At 49.1% G+C, this 21642-nt stretch overlaps 1 protein-coding gene and 1 long non-coding RNA gene across 6 annotated transcripts in view; one reads left to right on the top strand and one right to left on the bottom strand.

Annotated features, from left to right (window-relative positions):
• Window positions 1-854: 854 nt before the first annotated feature.
• Window positions 855-2693, bottom strand: LOC121110567. Its single transcript, XR_005859972.2, has 2 exons — window positions 1972-2693; window positions 855-1608 (listed from the first exon to the last, which is right to left on the bottom strand). It is a non-coding gene; the product is annotated as an uncharacterized LOC121110567 (long non-coding RNA).
• Window positions 2694-2730: 37 nt separating this feature from the next.
• MXD4 (MAX dimerization protein 4) overlaps window positions 2731-21642 on the top strand; it is a 38237-nt gene continuing 19325 nt past the window's right edge. Inside the window, exons 1-3 of one of the 5 annotated variants that reach the window (XM_040699062.2) lie at window positions 2731-3401; window positions 4042-4210; window positions 12116-12145. In XM_040699062.2, the coding sequence (XP_040554996.2) occupies window positions 3140-3401; window positions 4042-4210; window positions 12116-12145 (461 nt within the window). In that variant the 5' untranslated portion in view covers window positions 2731-3139. Of the gene's footprint in view, window positions 3653-4041; window positions 4211-12115; window positions 12146-21642 lie in introns of all 5 variants that reach the window. The other 4 variants (XM_040699063.2, XM_015285898.4, XM_015285899.4 and 1 more) reach the window with 4 other exon arrangements.

Consider the following 21642-nt stretch of genomic DNA (forward strand, 5'->3'; position numbering starts at 1 on the left):
TGTACAGCATTTGTTTGGTGTGAGCCAATCCATTCTAAATGGTGTGATCCACTCCTACCTAAATGCATGTGCATTTACTCTGGATGTCATCTGTAGGGGCTATGTATGTCTGTGTATGTCTGCGGATGGTCACACGTGCACTAATTGCCCAAGCAAAAAGTAGAGATTAGAACTCAGCCTGAGAGCCACCATGAACAGAAATCAGCTATTTTCGGGACTGCAGGGGGGCCTATTTTGTAGCCCTTAACACCACTGCATGACTGTTACCCATGCACAAGCTTCAGAGGCGAACAGTGTGGGTCAAGTGTGGTGGGGATGGGCAGGAGAAGCTTCAGGCCCTCAGAGCCTTGGCAAAGTGATAGCTGAATCCCTGCTTTAGGTACAAGTGCACCCTGCTTTCACACAGGTACATCTGCACACCCATTGCATTTATCTTCCTTTCTGGTCGTGTGACTGCACAGCGTGGGTATAAAAGACTATAAGATGCATTTAGACACACATACTGAGAAATACAGATGCTCTGCAAATCTGAGGCACTGCTGGTTCACCGGCTACAGAAGTGAACTTCTGCATTATCTGAACTGCCTTATCTGTGTACCCTTCTGTTTTCTCTGCTATGTGCCCTATTGCACGCAGTCAGGCAAAGGGAACTTCCTTTCCTCTGTGGACACTGCAGAACTATGCATATGTAGTTTCGTGTTATTTTATAGAAGAAAGCAGCGTGAAATAGTTTCTAAACCTACTCCCAGTGGAGACAACAGCAAAACGACCATTAATGTTGATGGCTTTACAGTGAACACCTTCCTGTCTCATCCTCATGCAGAATTTCAACAGATCAGGCAACAAGGAAACAATTTTAGAGCCATTTTTTTAATTATTTTTTTTTACTGTTGCCATCCATACTTTGAATTCTCTGCCGTGTAATTTTCAGAGTCACACTTTTTTTCCAAGCAGATATAACGTTCTCTTAAATTACAGCCACAGGGCTGCTTTCTTTACAGCCTTGTATTTTGGCCCATCCTGGGAAACCGGACCAGATAGGATGAGAGGTAACGGCCTTAAATTGTGCCTGAGAGAGTTTGAGTTGGATATTAGGAACAGTTTCTGCTCAGAAAGAGCGGCGGGGCATTGGAACAGACTGGCCAGGGAAGTGTGAGAGATGTGGCACAGAGGGACGTGGTCTGTGGGCATGGTGGGATGGGCTGACGGTTGGACGAGATGATCTCAGTGGTCTTTTCCAGCCTTAACGATTCTGTGCCATCAGCAGTGTTCACCAGCCATATCACATTCGCTTATCTGAGGCAAAGATACAGACTAGCGAAATACCAGGTGTAACGTACGAGGGTTGCTCCGAAAGTAGTGCCTCCTGTTTTATGATGTTGGCCCACAACATCAGAGGCAGATGGTGGTGGTACCGCAGTAGAGGTTGAACCTTCCCACCAACGTTCTATTACATGTTGTCGCTGTGTGACAGATGGCAGCAGAGGGGCAGCCTGACAACGTGGCATCTAACACAGGCGCGTGCATGAAGCAAAGGTGTGAAATTGAACTCCTCCACGTGGGAAAGAATTGCAGCCACTGACATTCATCGATGCTCGCTGAACGTTTCTGGAGAGCAAAGAGGGGATGTGAGCACAGCAGGCGGTGCATTTCAGCAGCAGGGACAGTGATCGCCTCTGCTAGTGCAGACTGCTATGGGCGCAGCATGCAGGCTCTTGTTTATTGCTGGTGCAAATGCAATGCATTTGCTAATGGTGGTGACTGTTGGAAAAAAGCATTTCGTAGCTGCGAGTTTTTTCCACCAAATAATGCTATGGTGCTCTATCCGTTGTAGTTCCCATGGAAATAAACAGGACGCAGTACTTAATGAGAAACCTACCTGTACGAAGCCTTACTACATTCCCGCAGAAAGCAAAAAGGTAAAACACCTTTATTTTCAACCTGAATTGCCGTTCCGCTCTCAAAACGAACCTGTGACTGAGCCCGCGGGAGCTGATGTCTTTTGCTAACGAACAAACGCAGAGCACGACGTTCTGCAACCCTCCTAACAGCTCCCATTCAAACAGCTCGACTGACATCAACGGGGCCACTCGTGCGTTCCGGTGCCGTCCGGCAAGGAGGGCTGATGACAGCAGGGATGGCTGCAGGCCGGGAGACGCAGCGCCGCTTAAAAGCCATCTATTTTAAAACTTCTTCCTCGTGCGAAAGGCAGCGCATCTTCAGGCAGCAGCTGTGCTGGTGGCGGCGGGAGGCGGCGAGCGGCTTCCTGCCCAGCGCCGCAGCAGCGGGACGACGAGGAGGAGGAGGAGGAGGAGGAGGAGAATGGAGGCGGCGGCGGCCGTGCCGGGGGCGGTACGGGGCGGCGGCGGCGGAAGGCAGCTGCACGTGCTGGCAGGGCGGGCGGTGCTGCCGCGTTTCTGACGCTGCTTTTTCTGCAGGATGGGTTTGCAACTCTGCTTCCGCAGCGCTACAGTTCTCCTCCCGCCCGCGAGGGATCACAGATAGGCGCGCCAGGCTTTTTTTTTTTTTTTTTTTTTTTAACGCAGATCCCCGCTATCCAATTGGTAGCGTCTTTGCCATCCCGATCCACTTCTTTCTGAGCGGCCCTCCCGCTCGCTGAGGGCAGCTCTGTGCTGACAGCCGCCTGGCGCTGAGCTGACAGCGCACAGCGCGCACCGCGTCCCACGCGGCCCACTGCGCCAAACGGCGCATGCGCGCCCCGCCCCGCGCACGCGCAGTGCACTCCCTGCGCGCGGCCTGCTGCTTCTCCTCGGCGGCGGCACGGCCTCTCCGTCCCACAGCTCGGACCGCGGCGAGGAGAGGCCGCGCGGGAGCGCTCAGCCTCCTCCGCCCCGCTTTCTTTTGTTTTCCTCGGTCCCTTTCTCCCTTTTTTCACGGCTTTCCCGAGGCGCGCTGCTTGGCTGAAGGTTTGTTTTTAAGGGGAGGTGCTGCGAGGCCCCGCCCCGCCCCGCCTGCCTCTTCCTCACGGCAACGCCGCGCCTCCTCCACGCCCATTGGCTGTCCCCGCCCTCTGCACCTCCCCGGCTGTATGCTACGCCCCTCCCGCCCTATTGGCTCCTTCCCCGCTGTCATTTGCATAGTGCCCACGGAGCCAATCAGCGCCAAGTAGCTGCTTAACATGCAAGAAGCGAGCCAATCGGCGCGCGAAGGGGCCGGGCCACCACGTGCTGTTGCTAAGCTTCGGCTTCTAAATTGTTACTATAGTGGCCAGCCAATGGGAGGCGAGATGGGGATCTGTCAACATTCCCTGCCCCAGCCAGAGGAAAAGGGAGGGGGGCTCTGGCCGCCGGTTGGCCCCATGGAGGCGCCTCGTCCCGCCCCTTCACTGAACCCCGTTTTCCTATTGGCCGCGAGGGCTGCCTGTCGACTGTGTGTCAAATGTAGGTTGAGAGAGGTGCCTTATAACTGGGGACTTGGAAGTCCCCCGCGCGTGAACTCGGCGCGGGGCGCGGCGCGGAGCGGAGTGGCCGGGCTGCGGGGGGCTCAGCTCGGCACGGCTCGGCTCAGCTCGGCATAGCGCGGCTCGGCATAGCTCGGCTCTGCTCTCCTCTCCTCTCACACGCAGCCATGGAGTTGAACTCTCTGTTAATTCTCCTGGAGGCGGCCGAGTACTTGGAGAGAAGAGACCGAGGTACTGAGCGCCGCGAGCCGCTCTCCCTTTGTTGTGAGGCGATCGCGGCCGGGCCGGGCCCCGCGCCCCACCTGCCCCAGGGCCGCCGCGCGGGGCGGGCACGGCGCTCGCCTTTCCGCCGTGCTCCGTGTTTGTTGTTTGTTTTTTTTTTCTTTTTTTTTCTTTTTTTTTTTTCTTTTTTCCCCACACATATATATTTTTTATCGTTGTTTTTTGTGCTTCTGACCCGCGTGGATGGGGGGGGATCCTCCGGCGGTGGCACTCGGGGTGGCGTTGCGCTTTGTGCCCGCGCCGTGGCCTTTCTGTGCGTGTGCGTGTGGTGCGCTCAGGGATGCCGGAATGAAATCCCACCAAATCAACCGCAACAAATTCTGTTCTTTACCCCATAGCGTTCCTGCAAAGGAGGAAAAAAATGCATGGAAAAAATATATTGCCACTAATGCTGACTTTGTCCCTAGAAGCAGAACATGGCTATGCATCAGTGTTACCCTTCGATAGTGACTATTCCAGAAAGAAAACAAAGGCAGGCTCCATGGCCAGAAAGTCCCCGAATAACAGGTAACCGACGCACCGCATCCCCACAATGCTTGTCCCGTGTCCCATCCATCCAAACGGCAGCCAACCCCGTGGCTCGGCTCCCCCATCCCGGGAGTCGCCATTTTTCCCTGGATGGGCTTGGCTCTGTTTTGATCTCTCACATAAACACTGCCACGCGTACACCATCTCCTCCCGGCCGGCCGCCCCCATGGCTCTGCTCCGCTCCGCGCTCGCTGCCGGCGCCTCGCCCGGGCCCCACGCAGCTCTTTCTTTGCATGGCACTAATTCAATCCCCCACCCCCCCCTCCTCCACCCCCCCGGCATTTATTTATAACCTTCCCCCCGTGGGGCCTCAGGATCGCCGCGTGCACGGGACAGTCCCGACCCCGTGCTTGAACTTCTCCCTTAGGTACGCAGTGAGAAGGCGCCGAAGCGAGCTCGACCCGGTGCTGGAGCGCGGCCAACGTGCGCCGCTGTCACACCGCGTGGCCCGCCGTGGCCGTCGCCTGCCTCGTTGTGCCGTCGCCTGTTGTTTTTTTTCCCCGCAGCGCTACCTGTGCTGCGATGGCATTAGCGGAGGGCGGCTGCGCGCAGGCTCTCTGCAGCTTTGTTTGCTGCTCCGGCAGTGGCTGTGTACGTGCAGGAGGCTGTCTTACAGGGACAGTGCCGGCCCCCGCCTGGGAACTCCTCCAGCCCTCGCTCTGCTGCTCCGCTCCGCGCTGCTCGGCTCTTCCAGGGCTGCTCCGGAGTCGCTGTGCCCGGCTGGGCCTGGCCCCACCGCCGGCTCCGCTGGGCACGGTGCTTCCTCTGGAATAGCCTAACGTGAACTCGGCTTGCACGTGACTTGTTTTGCAAAGCGGCCGTGAGCTCGGTGGGCTCGCGCTGCTCTCGCTCCCCCGGCAGGGAATCCTGCAGGGTGCCCGAGGTGCAGACTGAAATCAGAAGCTGGCAGCTGGCTCCCTGGGAGGCCAGAGCTGGCACCCCACTCCTGCCCACCGCAGCTGAGCAGTGCCTCTCAGAGAGCTGCTGGTTCCCCGTCCCCTGCTGTAAGTCAGGCACTCTGCTGCGTTCTCACTGCAGCACTCGGATGTTGTTTTGGGTTTAGTTGAATTCTTTGTCTCATTTCAGAGTATGGAGATGTCAGTTCGTTTTAGAGAGTCGTCAGGAGTGGGAGATGTTTCCTGGGACTCTGCTCCTGGAGGTTTCTAGCTATTTTACTCACAAAGGATGCTGACTGCCTTTTGAAACAAATTCATGGTTAATCTAAACAGGGCTCCTAGGATTTCCCACCGCAAAGCGCTCGTTGCATCTTAAGGACTATTTCTGTCTCCTGAGTTTGGGAAAGCTGTGTTACTTAGAGAGCTATTATTCCATCATTTCCTTTCTTAGTTCTCTTGTCATCCCTGCAAAATGGTTATTTGTCTGAACTGTAAGCTGCTTTTCAGAGTTTTTAGGAGAGGATTTGTAACCTATCAAATACAGCAGAATTAAAAGATTTCTGGTCACAGATTTGCTCGTGCTATGGAAGCTGAGGCATGCGTGCCTGCTTGCTGTTAGCATCCTGCATCCTGTATTTACCTGCTCAGACTTTCGTTCTGATCCTCACCGTGCAGCAGTGCCAGCCTCCAGCATGCAGTCCTGTGACGTGCCACCTATACATTTCCTTGCGCTTTCTTTCCTCCTTGCTGCAGTGATTAGATCAGCGCTGAGTTTGTGTTATGGGACGAAGTGGTGCTTCCCAAATTGAGCCCTGAGGCAGCACTGCTAGGTTTGTCTTGCGTGGCGTGGATGCTGTCGGGTTGTGAGTGAAGACGCATTGCTGAAATACAGCGCCCTGCTACATGAGGAGCAAGTGTGCCTGCAGAGCTGTGTGGGCACCTCTGCGTGCATCCTATCTCTTGCCCCCATCCCCACTTAGAGCTATTGCTGCTCACCTTTGCCTCTGAGCTTGAAGTCCAGGAAGGAAAATGATCTTTACGTTAGAACATGCAGTCTAAACCCCACGAAGTACACCAGCATCGCTGTTTATTATTATTATTTGGAGCTGATAGGCTGCAGGGTCTGAACCCCAGACTGGAGTTTGGGTAATGCCGTTAAGTCTCCCTAAGCGACTTGGAGATTACCAGGGGCAGACGACTGGCCAAAGTTCAGAGGATCTGGAGTGGTCGTGGTGATGTGAAGCACTGGGCAAAGCGTTTGTCGTTCTTGTTCTGCTTCAACCCTTTTCTAGGCTTGGAGCATCAGATTCAGGCAGAGTGCATATGTGTCTGAAGTTTATTCCTAGTGATTGCATTCTTCTTCTTAAATACAAAAATACGTGCTTAAGGTTGGAGGGGAAGGAAAGGAGCAGAGAACTGCACGTTTCAAAACTGCAGGGGTTTGGTTGTTTTCGTCATCTGTTTTTATGTCCTGCTGCTTGCAGCATCCTCAGCTCCCTTTGTTTATACTGTCTGATCAGATTAAAAACTGATATATATATATATACATGTATGTTTTGCACGCTTCATGAGCTAAATATATATATGTATATATATATTAAAGCATGAAAAACATCTTCCTCCTCATTTTGGGAAAATGAGGAAAGGGGAGGAGGGGAGAAGTGTCAGCAGCAGGAGGCTGTGCCACGCACCGCTCTGCTCTGCAGTTCCTCCCCACGCTGCCTGCCTGTGGGGGCTCGGAGCACCCCTGCAGCTGCTCCAGATTTTCTGGCTGTGGGTCTGAGAGCTGGGGCTGAAGGGCCTCATTGCTCACCAAGGTGCTGCTTCCCCTACTGATACGGTGTTGTCATGATACCTGGAGCCTCCATCCTCCTGCCGAACGGGGTGCATCTTGGCTGGGATTCCTGAGAGCAGAATGGGAGGAAGGCTGCTGACCTTTGGGACAGGGCAATGAAGTCTGGGCTGAAGCACTGCCTGCTTCCCTATAGGAATTAAAAGACAGATTTGGATTCATAGCAGGAAAAATAGCAGGATAACTGCATTTAATCAATCAGAATCTATATGCCTACTGTCCACTGCAGGAATTCCACATTTTTGCTTTGCCTACTGATTCCTTTAGATCAAAACTGGAAGTGTTCTTTAGCAGCTTGTTGCTCAGCAGGGTATTTGCAGGGTGGTTAGTGGCTAGCAGACATTTTTTAGCCATCTTCTTCTATATGAAAATTATCTGTTTTTATGTGATTTCTTCTGGCCACGTTTCCTGCAGTGTGCTCGTTACTGTGTCCCACGAACCAGGCTGCTCCATTTTCTCTCTGATGTCCGTTGCTGAGATTCAGACTTGTGCTCCTCCAATAGTTCTGACCCAAATCCTGTGGCCAGCAAAGCTGCATGTTTGTTGTGCAAGGAGAACAGATCTGAGAGAGGCAGAAGCCTGCAATTGACTTTTGTGGGGAGGAAAGGTGAACCCAGCTCGCATCTTGTTACACAAATGCTTATCATGTACTTGACCACAGGATAATAAATGTCTCCTCTTCACCGAGCAATAACTGTAGCTCCTAAAGCAGTACAGTGCAGTCTGATAACTCTGGTTAACGTCTATCTGGAATTACAGAAAGGACATAAAACAAACAGCTGGGTTTAGCGGGGTTGTGCCTTGGAAATTTTAATAACAAACCTTTGGATGTCTCCCTGAGGTTGCTGTGAAATGGACAGATAACGTGTGCAGCGTGCCAAGGAGGAGCACAACACAGATTGGAAGTGTGGTGACGTTTGCTAGCGAGGCTCAGGTAGGAACCCAGCTTGGCCTACAGGTAGCTGGATTTCTTGTGTCCTGTTCACGTGCACTTTAAAGCCCAAACGTTTCTGTGCTTCTATAAAGAAAAGGGAAGAGGAGACAATGGGAAAGGACTTGGTGCTGGAATCCTGTATTCTCACCCTGAGTGAGGTGGATTTGCACTGCCATGCAGCTGGTGGCACAGCAGGGTACGAGCCCAGGGACAGCAGCATCCCTGACCCGAAAGGGTCAGAAATAAGGTAAAATGAGAACCAAAATCAGTGTGTTGGATGCCAGTCCACTGAGGTCACGGTTACATTGAGTCGTGGAGAAAGGAATTGGACGTCAGTGGTGCAGTGGTTGGCCTGCTCCTTTAGGAGCTGCGTTATGGAAGGGGGGGGAAAAAGCAAAATAAAGGCCTGTTCATAAATATATCTTTTCTATTAAAGTCAGTGTTTTGGTCGGAGTGTTATATAAATAGGACTGTACTTTTTGCTGCGCTCTGGTGAAGGGCTATGTGTAAAAAGGGGTGAAAGCTGCATTTGGTGTTTCAAATAAAAACAGAGCTCCGTATCCGGGTTCCTCTGTTAGTGTTGGCTCACGGCGAGAGGCAGCACGTGCCCTGCAGAGCGAGCCCCTGGCTCTGCGCAGATGTCACTCTGTGCCCACGCGGTGCAGGGATCAGAGCTGACTTCTATTTTTCTGTTCTTTTTTGTTTTGTGGAAGGCTGAGAAGAAAGCACTGAAGCAGGCTGTGGGGACGGCGACTCTGCTTTCTGAATTTGATGGATCCCTCTGAGTCTGCTTTCCTAAAACTGTCGGTAGAGGGACAGCAATCAATATCCCTCAGCTTGTTTTTAAGGCTGATGCTTTTGGTCCTAATGTGATAAATCTTACCGACTGCTCCTTCCCCACTGATGAGCTGCGCTAAGCCTGCAGTGCCTGGAAGCTGCAGTGTTGGTGTCAGTGGGGGGAAACAAAATCGTGGCCATCATCTAGCAGCCTGAGCTTGGATCCAGGGGCCTGAGCTGTGTGTAAGGAAGTGGCCAGCCCAATCTGCAAGGCTGTGAGGAGAATGCAGAAATTGTTTCTGGTGGATGAATTCCACACCAGCACACTGTAAGTGGTGTGTTCAGCTTAAAATAACTAGGAAAGTGCCCCCAGAACGGTCAGCACGGGGCAGGATGCACGTGTACACAGGCTCAGCATTACGCTCCTCGTGCAGGGCAGTGCAGGTGGGCTGCAGCATTTGCATGTGTGTCTCATGGCAGCTCAGGTGCAGACATAGGGTTCTCTGGCTTTATTGGCTCCTTCTCCCTCTTCCATACCTTCCTTGGACAATGCATTCACTAAGAAAACTGCTGCTTGGTTGTTAGCTGATTGCTTGCCCTTTGCTGGATGGTGTTAGGACTATCCTGGGCCACCATGCCTGCAAACAGCTCAACACTGAGCAGCAGCACTCCCGATCTCCTGGATCTATTACTTTGTTGATGATGTTTGTTGGTGTCTCTTTCCCGTTTTTAGCTGAGGTTTTTTGCTGACTCCTTTACCAGCATTACCCCCAACTCCCTGAAGTTGTGCGTGGAGATGCAGAACCCAGCAGAATGGACTTAAGTTCGATGCCAGAAGTCCTCCTTCTCTTGCAGCCACTTTTGAAGGGCTCCACAGACCATTGGTCTGGAAACTGCTGCATTGGCCTGGTTCTTCTCTATAAATACATATATGTATTCTTCTACAAACATACGTATCCATCTGTGTTCTTACTCCTGGCCTACTCCCTTTATCAGTGAAATAATAAAAGCCTCCATTCTGAAATTGCGGTAGCATTTGGAGTGCTGGTTTGTGTTCTAACTTCTCCCTCACTTCAAGTTGCATTAGGAGCATAAGCAGATGGATATTGTAATATGCTATAGTGTAGAAGGAGAAAGTAAATAGTATTTAGAGGTTCATCTGTCCTCCCCCAAAGAAACCAAATGAATGAAAACTATTGTGCTTTCTGATTAATCCTTCCAGAGCAGTTTCAGATTGTAAGGCATTTCATAGAATCATTAAGGCTGAAAAAGACCACTAAGATCACCCAGTTCGACTGTCAACCCATCCTCACCATGCCCACTAACCAATGCCACTCAGCACCACGTCTCCAAGTTTCTTGAATGCCTCCAGGGACAGTGACTCCACCACCACCTGGGCAGTCTGTTCTCCACTCTTAGAGAAGTAACTTTTCCTAATATTCAACCTGAACCTCCCCTGGTGCAATTTAAGGCCATCTCCTGTCGTCCTGTCACTGCTTACATGGAAGAAGAGGCTGACCACCGCTTTGCTGCAACCACCTTTCAGACAGTTGTAGAGAGCAATATGGTCTCCCCTGAGCCTCCTCTTCTTGAAAGGCTGCTGTGCAGATGGAACAAGGCTCAGGTAGATGTCAGCTCTCCAGGTTTGGTTCCCAGGCTGTCCCCAAGGGCTCAGTGTTGCTCAGCATGCTCAGCTCCTGCTGGTACCAGTTCTCTCATGCTGCAGGTATCAAGGTGGGTTCTGTGTCCCAAGAAGGCAGGTGTTGGAGCAATTTGTTTTGGTTAATGGCAGTGTGGTCCAGAGCTGGCCTGGCTGCATCTGCCAGCGTTGCTTCTCCTTCACAGTCTTCCATGACTGTCCCTGTGACTGCCTGCCCAGTCTTTGTGCAGAACGGTTCCAGACTGAGCATTTGTTTTCTGTGTGTTTCTGTGGGCACTGGCTGGTTGGATATGGTGTTCTTTGGTTCTTGTGGAGCTAAAGCTTGATCTATCTCAGTGTATATGGGAATAGGGACCTTACTGGGGCTGAATGACGAGGACGTTAAAATGCAATAACCCCAACTTGATATGCCAGCATAGCTCACAATACCTTTATAAACCATTCTCAGTCTCACTGTATCAGTCAGGAGTGCTTTTGTGGTGTTGGAGGAATACCTGTACTATCTGGATGTGGTTCACTTGATGTAACAAGTTATAAAAATAATTCATAGGCTGTTCAGTGAATGATAGCAGGTAATGGTTGCTTAGTTGGTGTCTCAGTAGTAACACTGGGATGCTCTCAGTCGATAGCGGATCAGCATCAGTGCTGAACTTTGTGTGTGTCCGGGTTTTCCTTAACCCACAGAGAGCTTAATTCATTGTGTTCACTTAATTCATTGTGGGATCGGTAGCTGTGCTGGCCTGAAATAAATTGCTTGTGGCTTTCTTCAATGGTTATTCCTTTGCATGAGCTCTTTCTCTTTTCCTCTCTGAGGTCAGAGAGATAATGTTCATGGTGAGCTCTCATCAAGGTACTGTGGGTGCAAGTGGGCACAGACAGAGCAGCTCCTACTGCGTGGGGCACATGTTGGTCAAGGGGATGTTGCTCCGGAGGTATCCACACTCACCCCATAGTGATCCTTACGTTCTGCACATGGTGCTGCTTGGGCAGAAGTAACACTCCAGGAAGTTGCTGGGTTCAAAGTGGTGACAGTAACTTTGTTTTGGGAATGTCTTTAGTCTGAGCTGTATAAATAAATAAAATCGGTATTTCCAGCTGAATCAATTGGAAAAAAAAACAAATCCCCAAGAAGTTGGGGCCGCCTTCTGATGGCAAAAACCTGAGGCATCAGCTGGGGGAAAAAACACATCTCAAAGCCTGTTAGTTTGAAAGAGAACAGCATACCGGTGTTGGCCAGCTCAGGGACTGGGCTTTTTCTTCTGTTTGTAGGCTCAGAAGGATTCAGAGCATTCCTCTATTTTGCCACTAGGATGTCAGCAGCAGTGCTTGGCTGCTGCTTTCTCCCTCTGCTTCTCCTTGGCTCCAATGCCAGCTTGCTGGGTGCTTTTTCCCTTATCATTGGCACTCAGATCTCCTAACACTGCTGCCCCCTCACAGCTTTTCTTTGCAGATAAAAATCTCGTGGGCTGCTTTTAATACTAACCTGATCATTTTTTTTTTCCATGTCCAATCCACTCTTGGAATCTATTGAAAACTGTATTAATGCAAATTTATTATAATTCCCCCCAACCCACCGTTTACTCGTGGAGATTAACTTGGTACCTTGAAATATTTCAGAGATGTAAAAGTAATTTGAAAGCAAAGCTGTTTCATAATACATAGAAGTATGTATTTTAGAGAGCTCTCGTGCAGGTGTTGGTTTTTAAATGTTCCAAATCCTGGTATTTATCCTGTCCTCTAATATTGCTTCTCTTTTTTTTCATAGGTCCTCACACAACGAACTAGAAAAACATAGGTAAGTCCTGGGAGAAAAGCAACTTGAGGGATGTGTGGCTGACGTCAGAGTGACAGTGCTTAGCTCAGAATATTCTGTTGGAAACCTTTCCTTTCTGCACCAAAAAGTGTGGTTTTTTTTTACCAACTAAAATCTAATAGGTATTGTGCTGCTTTTCTGTTGGCTTTTCTTTGTGTTGTTCAATGTGCTATTTTTGAATCACCTCTGGTAATTAGCTTTTGCCTAATTAAAGCTGTAACTGGTTAACTGCGCTGTTACTAATAAAGAATCCAACTGCAGCAACTATTTGCTGGAGGTATATTGTGATTAAGGCGGGTTATTTTGGGGGAACAATATGTCACGCAGAAGTATTTATTGTTTTAAAAGCATGCCTAAAGTACAGTTAATTTTGATCTTGCAACTTGTATTGCATATTGGTACGGATGGAGATGTTTTTCCCCTTGCACTGCCTCCTTGCTGGTACAGAGCTGCGGATGGGCTCCTGAACTGCAGCTCTGATGTGGGACAATCGATGCTGGGAAACTCTGCATTTACTGTGGGCATTCATTAGACCCCAAAGACGTTGTTTGTAAAGGCCCCATATTTGCCCAGTTCTGGAAACTGTTGTGCTTTGCTGGGGTTTGCTGGCAGGTGAGGTCTGCCTGCAGCATGCAGTGCCTGAAGATGCACACAGCTTACTGCAGCGTGCTGAAGGTGCCCGGCCCCACGCTGTGGGATCACTGCCTTGCATGCACTATAGAGAAAGGTCTTTGGGATCGTTTTTATCCACATCCTTTGGGATGCTTTTGTCCTTTTTCGTTAGTTCGTGGTATTTTGGGTTTCACGGATCACAGGAGTGTGTACATGAGTGTGGATGAGCTATGCGTAGCTGCCTGCTTCTGAGTGTGTGAGAGGTGGCTGATGGCTGGTTTTGATGGCACCGCCAGGCTGAGCTCACTGGGGGTTTTCTCACGTTTTGTCTCTTCTTTTTTTCAATGTGTTCTGTGGCCACAGTGACGCAGCAGCTCGCTCATCACTTCCCTCGCATGCCAACATGCTTTCCTGTAGTTTAATTGTAATATGAGTAAATGTGGCCCTGCCTAACGGCCACGTGGTCATTCTGGGGATGGGAGGAACTGGGGTGGCTCAGGCCTGGGCTGCAGAGGGCAGTGGCTCAGGCAGTGAGATGAGTCCACAAGAAAAAAGCTTTATGCAGAATTCTGCCCTTTGGTCTCAATTTTTTTTTTTTTTTTAAACAAAAACCACCTTTGGCCCCAACTATGCTTCTTTCTCACTGTCTCACTCTTTTCCATCCTTTCTCTGGATACTTCTATTCCTCCTTTCCTCCCATTCTGCCATTACTGACTTGTCACCATCCAAAGCACCCATCTGTCCTTTTTCCCCTGGTCATTTCTCCACCCTGAGCCTCCTCTTCCCCCTACCCCACCACACTGTGTTGCAGCAGCACAGCACCATTTGCAGCAGATGCACGAGCAGGATCTGCTCGTTGTTCAAGTTCTGTTCTTGCTTTCAGTTCTGCATTGTATCTCCATAGTGGTGCACTGGGTAGCATTTGTCACGTTAGATCTCTTTTCTCTGCCATCTCAAGGTCAAAATAGGTGAACTGCGAGGTGTGCTTGTGGTTACACAACTAACACTTGTAGCTGCTGCTTCTTGCTGCATCTCCTCAGGTTTCGCTGCACTTGAAGCCAGATTTTATTACTCCTGGTGATTTTATTATTAGTGGTGATTGGTGTGAGTGGCAAACCAGTGCAAGTGTGCTGTATGTGCAAACCGGTGTTCCCAAAGCAAGCAAGATGGGCCTAATTCTAGTTACCTAATGGATTGGCATGAAGGACTCTTGTAAAATCTGTTTTTTAACAGCCCCCTCCTCCAGCACAGTGGGTTTATGAGCTGATAATACCGACCGTACTGTTCTTCGCTGTGCTTTACTCAAATGGCATTAAAATCCATCAGGCATCTTGTAAAGTTTAATGGCTCCCAGCCGCAGCGAGGCCCTGGGGCAGCGGCGGCTGCTCTCCTCCCGTGCTCCCAGAGAGCCAAAGCGCCACGCGGCCGCTCAGCGGAGCGCTGTGCTGCTCTGTGTCACACGTGGGGCTTTATGTCCGACTTTGACGTCAGTGGGAAGGGCAGCGCCTGCTCTCTGCGTGTGTTATGTGCTGGGCTGGTGGTTGGTACGCTCTTGAGGGGGTGCTGAGAGGAAGGCAAATGGAAACAGGGATATAATTCCAGCAAAATTCTTCTTGTAGGATAGACTTGAGATCAAAACGATAGCAACGTGTTTGTCAGCACTTCACTTGTCAAATTCCTTTCTCTCTGATACAAGCCTCAGTAGGATGCCCTGCTGAGAACTTGAACGTGGTCGGTCTTGGTGAAACTCTGTAAGGACTCATCCATTGATGACTTGTCCACTCTGGTGCCATGAAGTTCACACCTCACAGCCATGAAGCAGGAAACCCCCAAATAAAAAGCAGAGAGGAAAGAAATCTGTCCTAAGGACAGGTGATAGAATCATAGAATGGCCTGGGTTGAAAAGGACCACAATGATCATTGAGTTTCAACCCCCTGCTATGTGCAGGGTCACCAACCACCAGACCAGGCTGCCCAGAGCCACATCCAGCCTGGCCTTGAATGCCTCCAGGGATGGGGCATCCACAACCTCCTTGGGCAACCTGTTCCAGTGCGTCACCACCTTCTGAGTGAAAAACTTCTTACTAAGTGATGTTCTAGATGACACTGTAATAGCTGAAGGCAGGTCAGTCAGAATGGCACTCAAAAGTAACTAGTTCCTAATGATACAGTGAATAATATACAATAATATACATGTATATATTGTTTGTTAGTGTTTCTAGAGCTCTGTATCCATAGGCTCTCACTGAGCAGTGTAAATAGGAGGTGCATTGGTACTCAGGACTTCTTGCAAGGAAATTTTGAAGTGGCCCTAACCTGACACCTGTATGGAGGAATTTGGCTTTCACTGTGTGAAAACCAAGAATCCATGAGAGATTCAAGTGTCTTAACCTCATTCCTTTGCATTATTTTAAGCTAGTTCTGTACTACGGCATGAAAAAGCAAGGTATATCCTTCTTGGGACTGCATTGGGATCTTAGTGTGGTACTCATGCCGGACTCAGCCCTGCTCCTGGTGCAGTGCTGTAGGAGAAAGTGGCCTCACAATGGTGTATCCCTTCTGCAAAGCACATGCAGCCCCGCACAGCCATATCAGGGCCGGCCCTCCAGGAGGTTTCACTCCTTTTGCCTGGCTGTGTGGAGCTCTGTGAGGTTGAGATCTCACCCTTTGGATGGCAAAGCCTTTGAAAATTGGACAATTTTAAAGCACGGCTCTTAAGAGTTAGTGAGGAAATGAAGAAAAAGCTTCTGTTGCAGTGTTCCTCAAAATGGACAGGGATCACACTGCTTTTCCCATCTTTAAGCCGAGCAAGTGCTTTGGCTTGATTTAGGCAGACAGTTATCTCCTGCCCCTTCCAGGTCACTTGGATTTTTCCCTTTGGGTTTTGTTCGTTTGTTAATCAAGAATGCGGGAAGGAGTGGATCAGCAGCAGTAAAACTTGTCCTTTGTGCATTCCTAACAAGTAAACCCCGGTGAGGCACTAGGGAATATAACTAAGAGGGAGCTGCCTGATGTCTCTGAGCAAATGGACCACAGGTCTCCGACGGGCAGTGCCCAGCCCTGCAGCATCCCTGCAAGTGCTCTGCTGCAGGAATCAGCACATCCCATCCCGGTGGAAAGCAGGCGTGGTCCCTGGGAGAGGGCTGCTCTAGGGACATTGCCCTGCTTCCCGAGGGATGCTGCTCTGAAAGGGGGAAGAGTAGAGGTATTCAGCTGTACTCTGGGTGTCGTGTGGGACAAGGAACAGTTTGCTTAAGCTCAAAACATGCTGTTTCATATTGCTAGAAGCGGTGATGCTGCATAAACCTGGGCAGGCTGTGGGAGACAGTCTGAGATTTTTAAAAGTGCAGTATCAGGATGGGAAATACATGAGATACAGTGACTTGTAGAACATTTTAGTAGAAGAAAAACTTTGACTTTTCTAAATGAGCCTAATCTATAGTGTTTTACAGTGCTGATTGGGGGGGCTGAAAGTGTTCCTGTGTGTGCTGAGGGTAATGTGGTCCTTGGTTATGTGTCGTGCTTTGGGTAGTTCTTAAGCCTGAAGTCATGCCAGGCAAACATCACTGTGTGTATGAAGCAGACATGCATATATAAATACGTGTTTTGATTAAATGTATATATGTTTTAATGGAAGCACTGTGATGTACAACATTAGCTGGTAAATAAGAGTGGGTGCCTGCAAAGTTAAATACTCATAGGTCATCAGTTGTATCATGAAAGAAGTGCAGCTGAGCTTGCCAGGAGCACTGTCACATTCATTGTTACGTTAATTTCCCACGTAAAGGGTTACTTGTTTGGAGAGTGCATGGTGGTCTTTAAATTCTGTCTGTGCTTCTCTGTGTTAGTAAATTGCAGGGTTAATAAAAAGTGTGCATTCACCAGTTGCTGATAAACTTAGAACTAAAGGTCACTGGAATAACAGCATACCAAAACAATACTTAATGTTTATTTTTACTATGAGCTGCCTTTTCAAAACCCAAATTACCGTTGCAGTTAGTAGTGTTGTGCCGCACAAAGATCCAACTGCATTGATCCATCACATTTAAAGGTTACAGTGCAGCTCAGGAAATCCCCCAAGGGTCTGCTGGAAACTGAGGACATAGGATGCTTCCATGGGAGGATCACCCATGTGTGTCCTCCTGCTGGGCATCATCATGAGTGCAGCCCAGCCTGGCTGTGGCCCTGTGCAGACTGATTTGGGAGGCTTGCTGCTTCTCTCAGTTCATGTTCCTGACCCATCTGACTGTGGCAGGCACGCCCTAATGCCAGCTTCAGGACAGGGTGGAATTGCTTCTGCAAGTGGCAGTATGAACTTGCAGTACAGAACAGTACGCTTCACTCCTTTGTCAGTATAATGTTTCTCCTTAGCATCCAGATCTGACTGCTATTGCCTACAGATTGCTGAACTGGATGGGTCTTGCTGACCTGGTACAGATATTGTTGTAATGGGTCTATAAAACCTGCTGCCATTGCTAGGACATGTGCAGACTGCACGTAAACCATCCAGACAGTGAGTCTTGGGAACCACATTGTCTTACAAGCAGAACAGAACCTCCACACTGTTACCCATTTCTCATCAAATGAAGGACTTTCTACACCCTCCTGTTGGTGTAAGGCGGTTTTCAGATGAACTGCAGTAAACATACCTTTGCACTGCTTAAACAAGATGATGCATAAGAGTCTGACTTGCCTCTGTGGGCAGGCAGGCGCATGGCTCAAATACCTGCTCCCTCCTGGTTAGTTCTGCCTCTTGGAGGATCTTGAATGGTGTGGCCTCAGCCAGCTCAAACCCCTTCTTGCCTGTACTTTAACCTCAGGCTTCCAGCTGAGGAGCAAAGCATACGTTGGGGTTCATGTCTTAAAATGCCTTAAGAAGTATTTTCTGGAGCTCGTTGAGCAAAGTGTTTAAAATTCTGAACCCCTGGAACTGAAAGCTTAATCCTGTGGTTTTGTTGAATTGTCCCATGTTTTTCAGTCTGATGAATCCATGGAATCAATGAAATCAGAATGTTCAGAGCTTTGCACAGCACTGTTCTTTCCTCACCTTTCCTCATCCCCAGGTATTCAGCAGATGTCAGACCTGTGGCTTGCCGTGCACGACGTGCTGCAGTAGCTATTGTAAATTCCAGTGTGCTGAAGTGTTGTCTTTTCAGTGCCCACAGCAACGTGACACTGGCCACGCACTCCCAACAAAAGTCTTTTCCCACTTAGACTGCTGTTCTGGGAAGCAGGGGTGCATTAATCAGATGAAGCTTAGGAATTAATCTGCAAAGAGTGTTGTATTCCAGGTGTCACAGAGCCTCATGTTTTGGACAGAACTTTTACTTAGTGATGAAAAATGGACTGAAATACTCTCTTGACTAAATTGTCATGTCACTTTCCCTGCTGAACTGCAGGGTCTCAGCAGGGGTTCAGGCTCCTTCGCTTCCTGGCTGGACAGACAGTGAGCAGAAGGAAGATGACTGAGAAACCTTGTGTATGCTTTTTTTCCTCTGAGCCTCTAATGGACTATGTGGAAGGTGGTTTATGCTCTCAGCATCTGCTAATTGACCAGACCAGTTCTTAGCCACCATGGTAAGAAGAGAGGTTCTGCTCTTGTACAAATCAGAGGTCAGTGGGCACCTTCAACCATACGGACAACAGCTTGGTGCTTGCCCTCTGCAAACAGGAGAAGAGATGCTTGCTGGTGGCTGCTCTGTTAATTGGAGAAGGAAGAGATTTGCTGGATTAGATATGGAAAAGACAGTCATAGAGTCACAGAATGGATTGGGTTTGAAAGGACCTTAAATATCATCTACTTCCAACCAACCTCCTGCCGTGGGCTGGTTGCCACCCACTAGGATCAGGCTGCCCAGGGCTCCATTCAGCCTGGCCTTGAGCACCTCCAGGGATGGGGCACCCATAACTTCTCTGGGCAACCTGTGCAAGTGCAGTGTGCCTTTAAAGCTTAGCAAGTGAGGTGGATCTTGATTATTTATTTTGTAATGTATTTAGTCAGCTAATGGGCTTTAAGGAGCTGTTTCTGAAGCTTGACCTGCATAACACAATGGGAATCCTTGACTGAATCCCAACCTGACATCTCTCTGCATGCCCTCAGATGAGCACTGGGAGCAGTGATGCCTACCATGGTGTGCAGAGCTCATGAACATACCTGCAGGTCAGTAGCATGGCTCTGCTGTTTAGGGCCAGCTGTGTGCTGGGCTCAGGGCTTGCACCAGATTTGCAGCAGAGTGGATTAATGTCTCCCAGACGTGTTCTGAGCACAAAGTATGTGGTGACCCAATGTCCCTGGTTGGGGTTGACACTGAGGTACCAGCTTAGTCTGCAGGAGGTGATGCTCTTCTGTGGGTTTCTTGTTCCATCCTCTCCTCCACATACTGTGTTGGCACCTCCAACTCTATTTTAGACCACTTTCCATGGGATGTTTACACTGTTGGAGTACTGAGTACAGCGTGGCCCAGTCCCAAATTGAAAGCACTGCTTTCTGAATGGAGCAGCACACACTTTCCTGTTGCAAGATCATGCCACCTTCCCCTGTTGGTGTCTGTTGGAAAACACTTGAGCATAACAGCCCGTGGCTTAGATTGGCTGCACAGAATTCCTTCGCAGATCAATTCATTCCCAGTCTGTTTCTCTCCTCAACACACGTGGTAGTACAGCGTGCCATGGAGCATGCAGCTGTTCTGGAAGCTCTGCTCAGCCACTGGATCATAATGGTAAAAAAAGTATAATGCTCTTCCTTCACAGCAGCTTAATTTGAGCCTTTTTTGAAAAACAAACAAACAAACACCAAAAGCCCCACACATGTGATCTGGTTCAAACTGACTTTTCTTGTCCTAAAAAGTGCATCTCACAAGAACGGATGAGATTTTCCCTTTTTTGTCTCTCTTTGCCTATTTTTGGAAGGAGAGTGTTGTTCTGGGGTTTCGTGGAGTGCTGTGTTCTGAGATGGAAGCTGCATCTGCAGGGCTGTGTGCATCCTGCTAGATCAGAGCAGGGTGGCTCACTGGCTAGTTTTACTCGTTAAGCCTAGCTTATGTTACACAACTTTTTTCTATATAAATTAGCGTAACTAATTATGCAGCGTGTGCAGATTGATGTAGCTGATACAGAAGAGGTGTGGGCTTGGATGCATGTACATGAGGTCATCTGTTGCAATGTTTCTAACTTTAATAACTCCAGTCACAGGCTGCCTGCCCTACATTAAGAAAACCTGAGCTAAGCTTTACCTTACAGCAAGAAAGCAGAAGGTTCAGAAGAAAGATTACCTCTAAGTGTAGTGAAAAGTCTCTAAAAGCCTGGAGAAATGCTTGAGTCCTGTCCTCCCAATGGGTACCTTGGGGTTAATGCCCAACAAATTTACCTGCCTTTGTTTTGTGGGTGTTTTCCTTCAGATAACTGAATGAAGATACAGGATGCTAACTGAGGGGCCTGCCTGGCATGTAGTTGCTGTCAGAAGTCAGCAGGTGCTGTTAAAGACAGGAGGACTGACAGTGTTCGCAGGTATCAGATGTACAGACGCTGTGTGTTGTAGATGCCACAGTAGCTGGTATTTACGAAGCACGAAGGTAGCAAACCCTCTAATTCCCTAAGCTGCCTCCATCCCAGTAGGTAAGTGCTGTTGTGTTGACTGCTGAAATGAACATTGTGGGTGGAGCAAATAATTTCTCGTAGGGAAATTTGGGAGCTGGTTGTGTATGTTTGGCTGGAAGCACCTATTGTGTTTAGGTGCTAACAGGTATTTGAAATAAGCTGTCAGGTGTCTTGGTTCCCATTGCATGGATTTACATATTCAAATGGAAAATGGGTCCAAGCTTCAAGTATTTTTTTTCTATTGCCAGATAATTTCAGAACACTGTTTTAATTTAAGAAATTAGGGCTGAATCTTGTGAGGAAGGAAGAAGCAGGAAAGGGGGAGAGTTGTGAAGAGCCATTCCGTACCTTGCCATCTCAAAATGGATCACTTTCATGTTCTGCACAACTGCACCCTGTCTGGCACAGAGACAGTCAGCTTTGTGCCATTCAATGGAAGAGGAAATAGAACGGAAATTGTATTACAAACAAGGCAGTCCGTGTGCTGTGGCAAGCTACATCTGAGCTTTCAGGCAGGGCTGTCAGATATCTGCAGCTCTGCACTGACCCATGGCACCAGATTGGGGCATTGTTTTGGGGGAGAAATATTACAAAAGTGTCGCTGAACTTTGAATTCATTGTAGTCTTGGAATAGACCATATTTAATTGCAGCTGGTGTATTTAATTCTTCCCCTGTATTTGTTTATACATGCACCTACACTCTGTCTTTTCTATCCACCTCTAATTACAGGGTTTCAGTAGCAGAGTTTGGGACGTTCAGCAGGACATTTGGGGACGCGTGTTCTTAATTAGTTCAGGGTTATTTCTTTTGTTCTTCTCCTTTGGTGTTTTCACTTGGGGCCAGAGCCAGTCTTGGGCTGGCTAGAGCAGGCACCCTGCTGTCTCTGGCAGGGACAAGAAGCACCCAGCTGCCTCGCTGGAGGCATCTCAAGTGTCTGCACTCATAAAGACAGCAAAGCCCACCACATCCTTCCCCTAAAAGCCAGTCAGCTTTGCTCGTGCACGCTCAAGCTGCCAACGTTAGCTACTCTAGGATGGCCCTGAAGCTTTGGTACATTCAGGTTGGACATGAAGAAAAATTTATTCTTGGAAATAGGCTGCCCAGGGAAGTGGGGAATCACTGTCCCTGGAGGTGTGCAGGGAAAGGGTAGAGGTGGCACTTGAGAAACATGGGTTAGTGGGCATGGCAGGGATGGTTCAACAGTTGGACGATATTGGAGGTCCTTTCCAACCTTAATGCTTCTATGAGACAGGTCAGACAGTATCAGCAC

The sequence above is a fragment of the Gallus gallus genome, chromosome 4, assembly GCF_016699485.2.
Source record: "Gallus gallus isolate bGalGal1 chromosome 4, bGalGal1.mat.broiler.GRCg7b, whole genome shotgun sequence".
Lineage (NCBI taxonomy): Eukaryota > Metazoa > Chordata > Aves > Galliformes > Phasianidae > Gallus > Gallus gallus.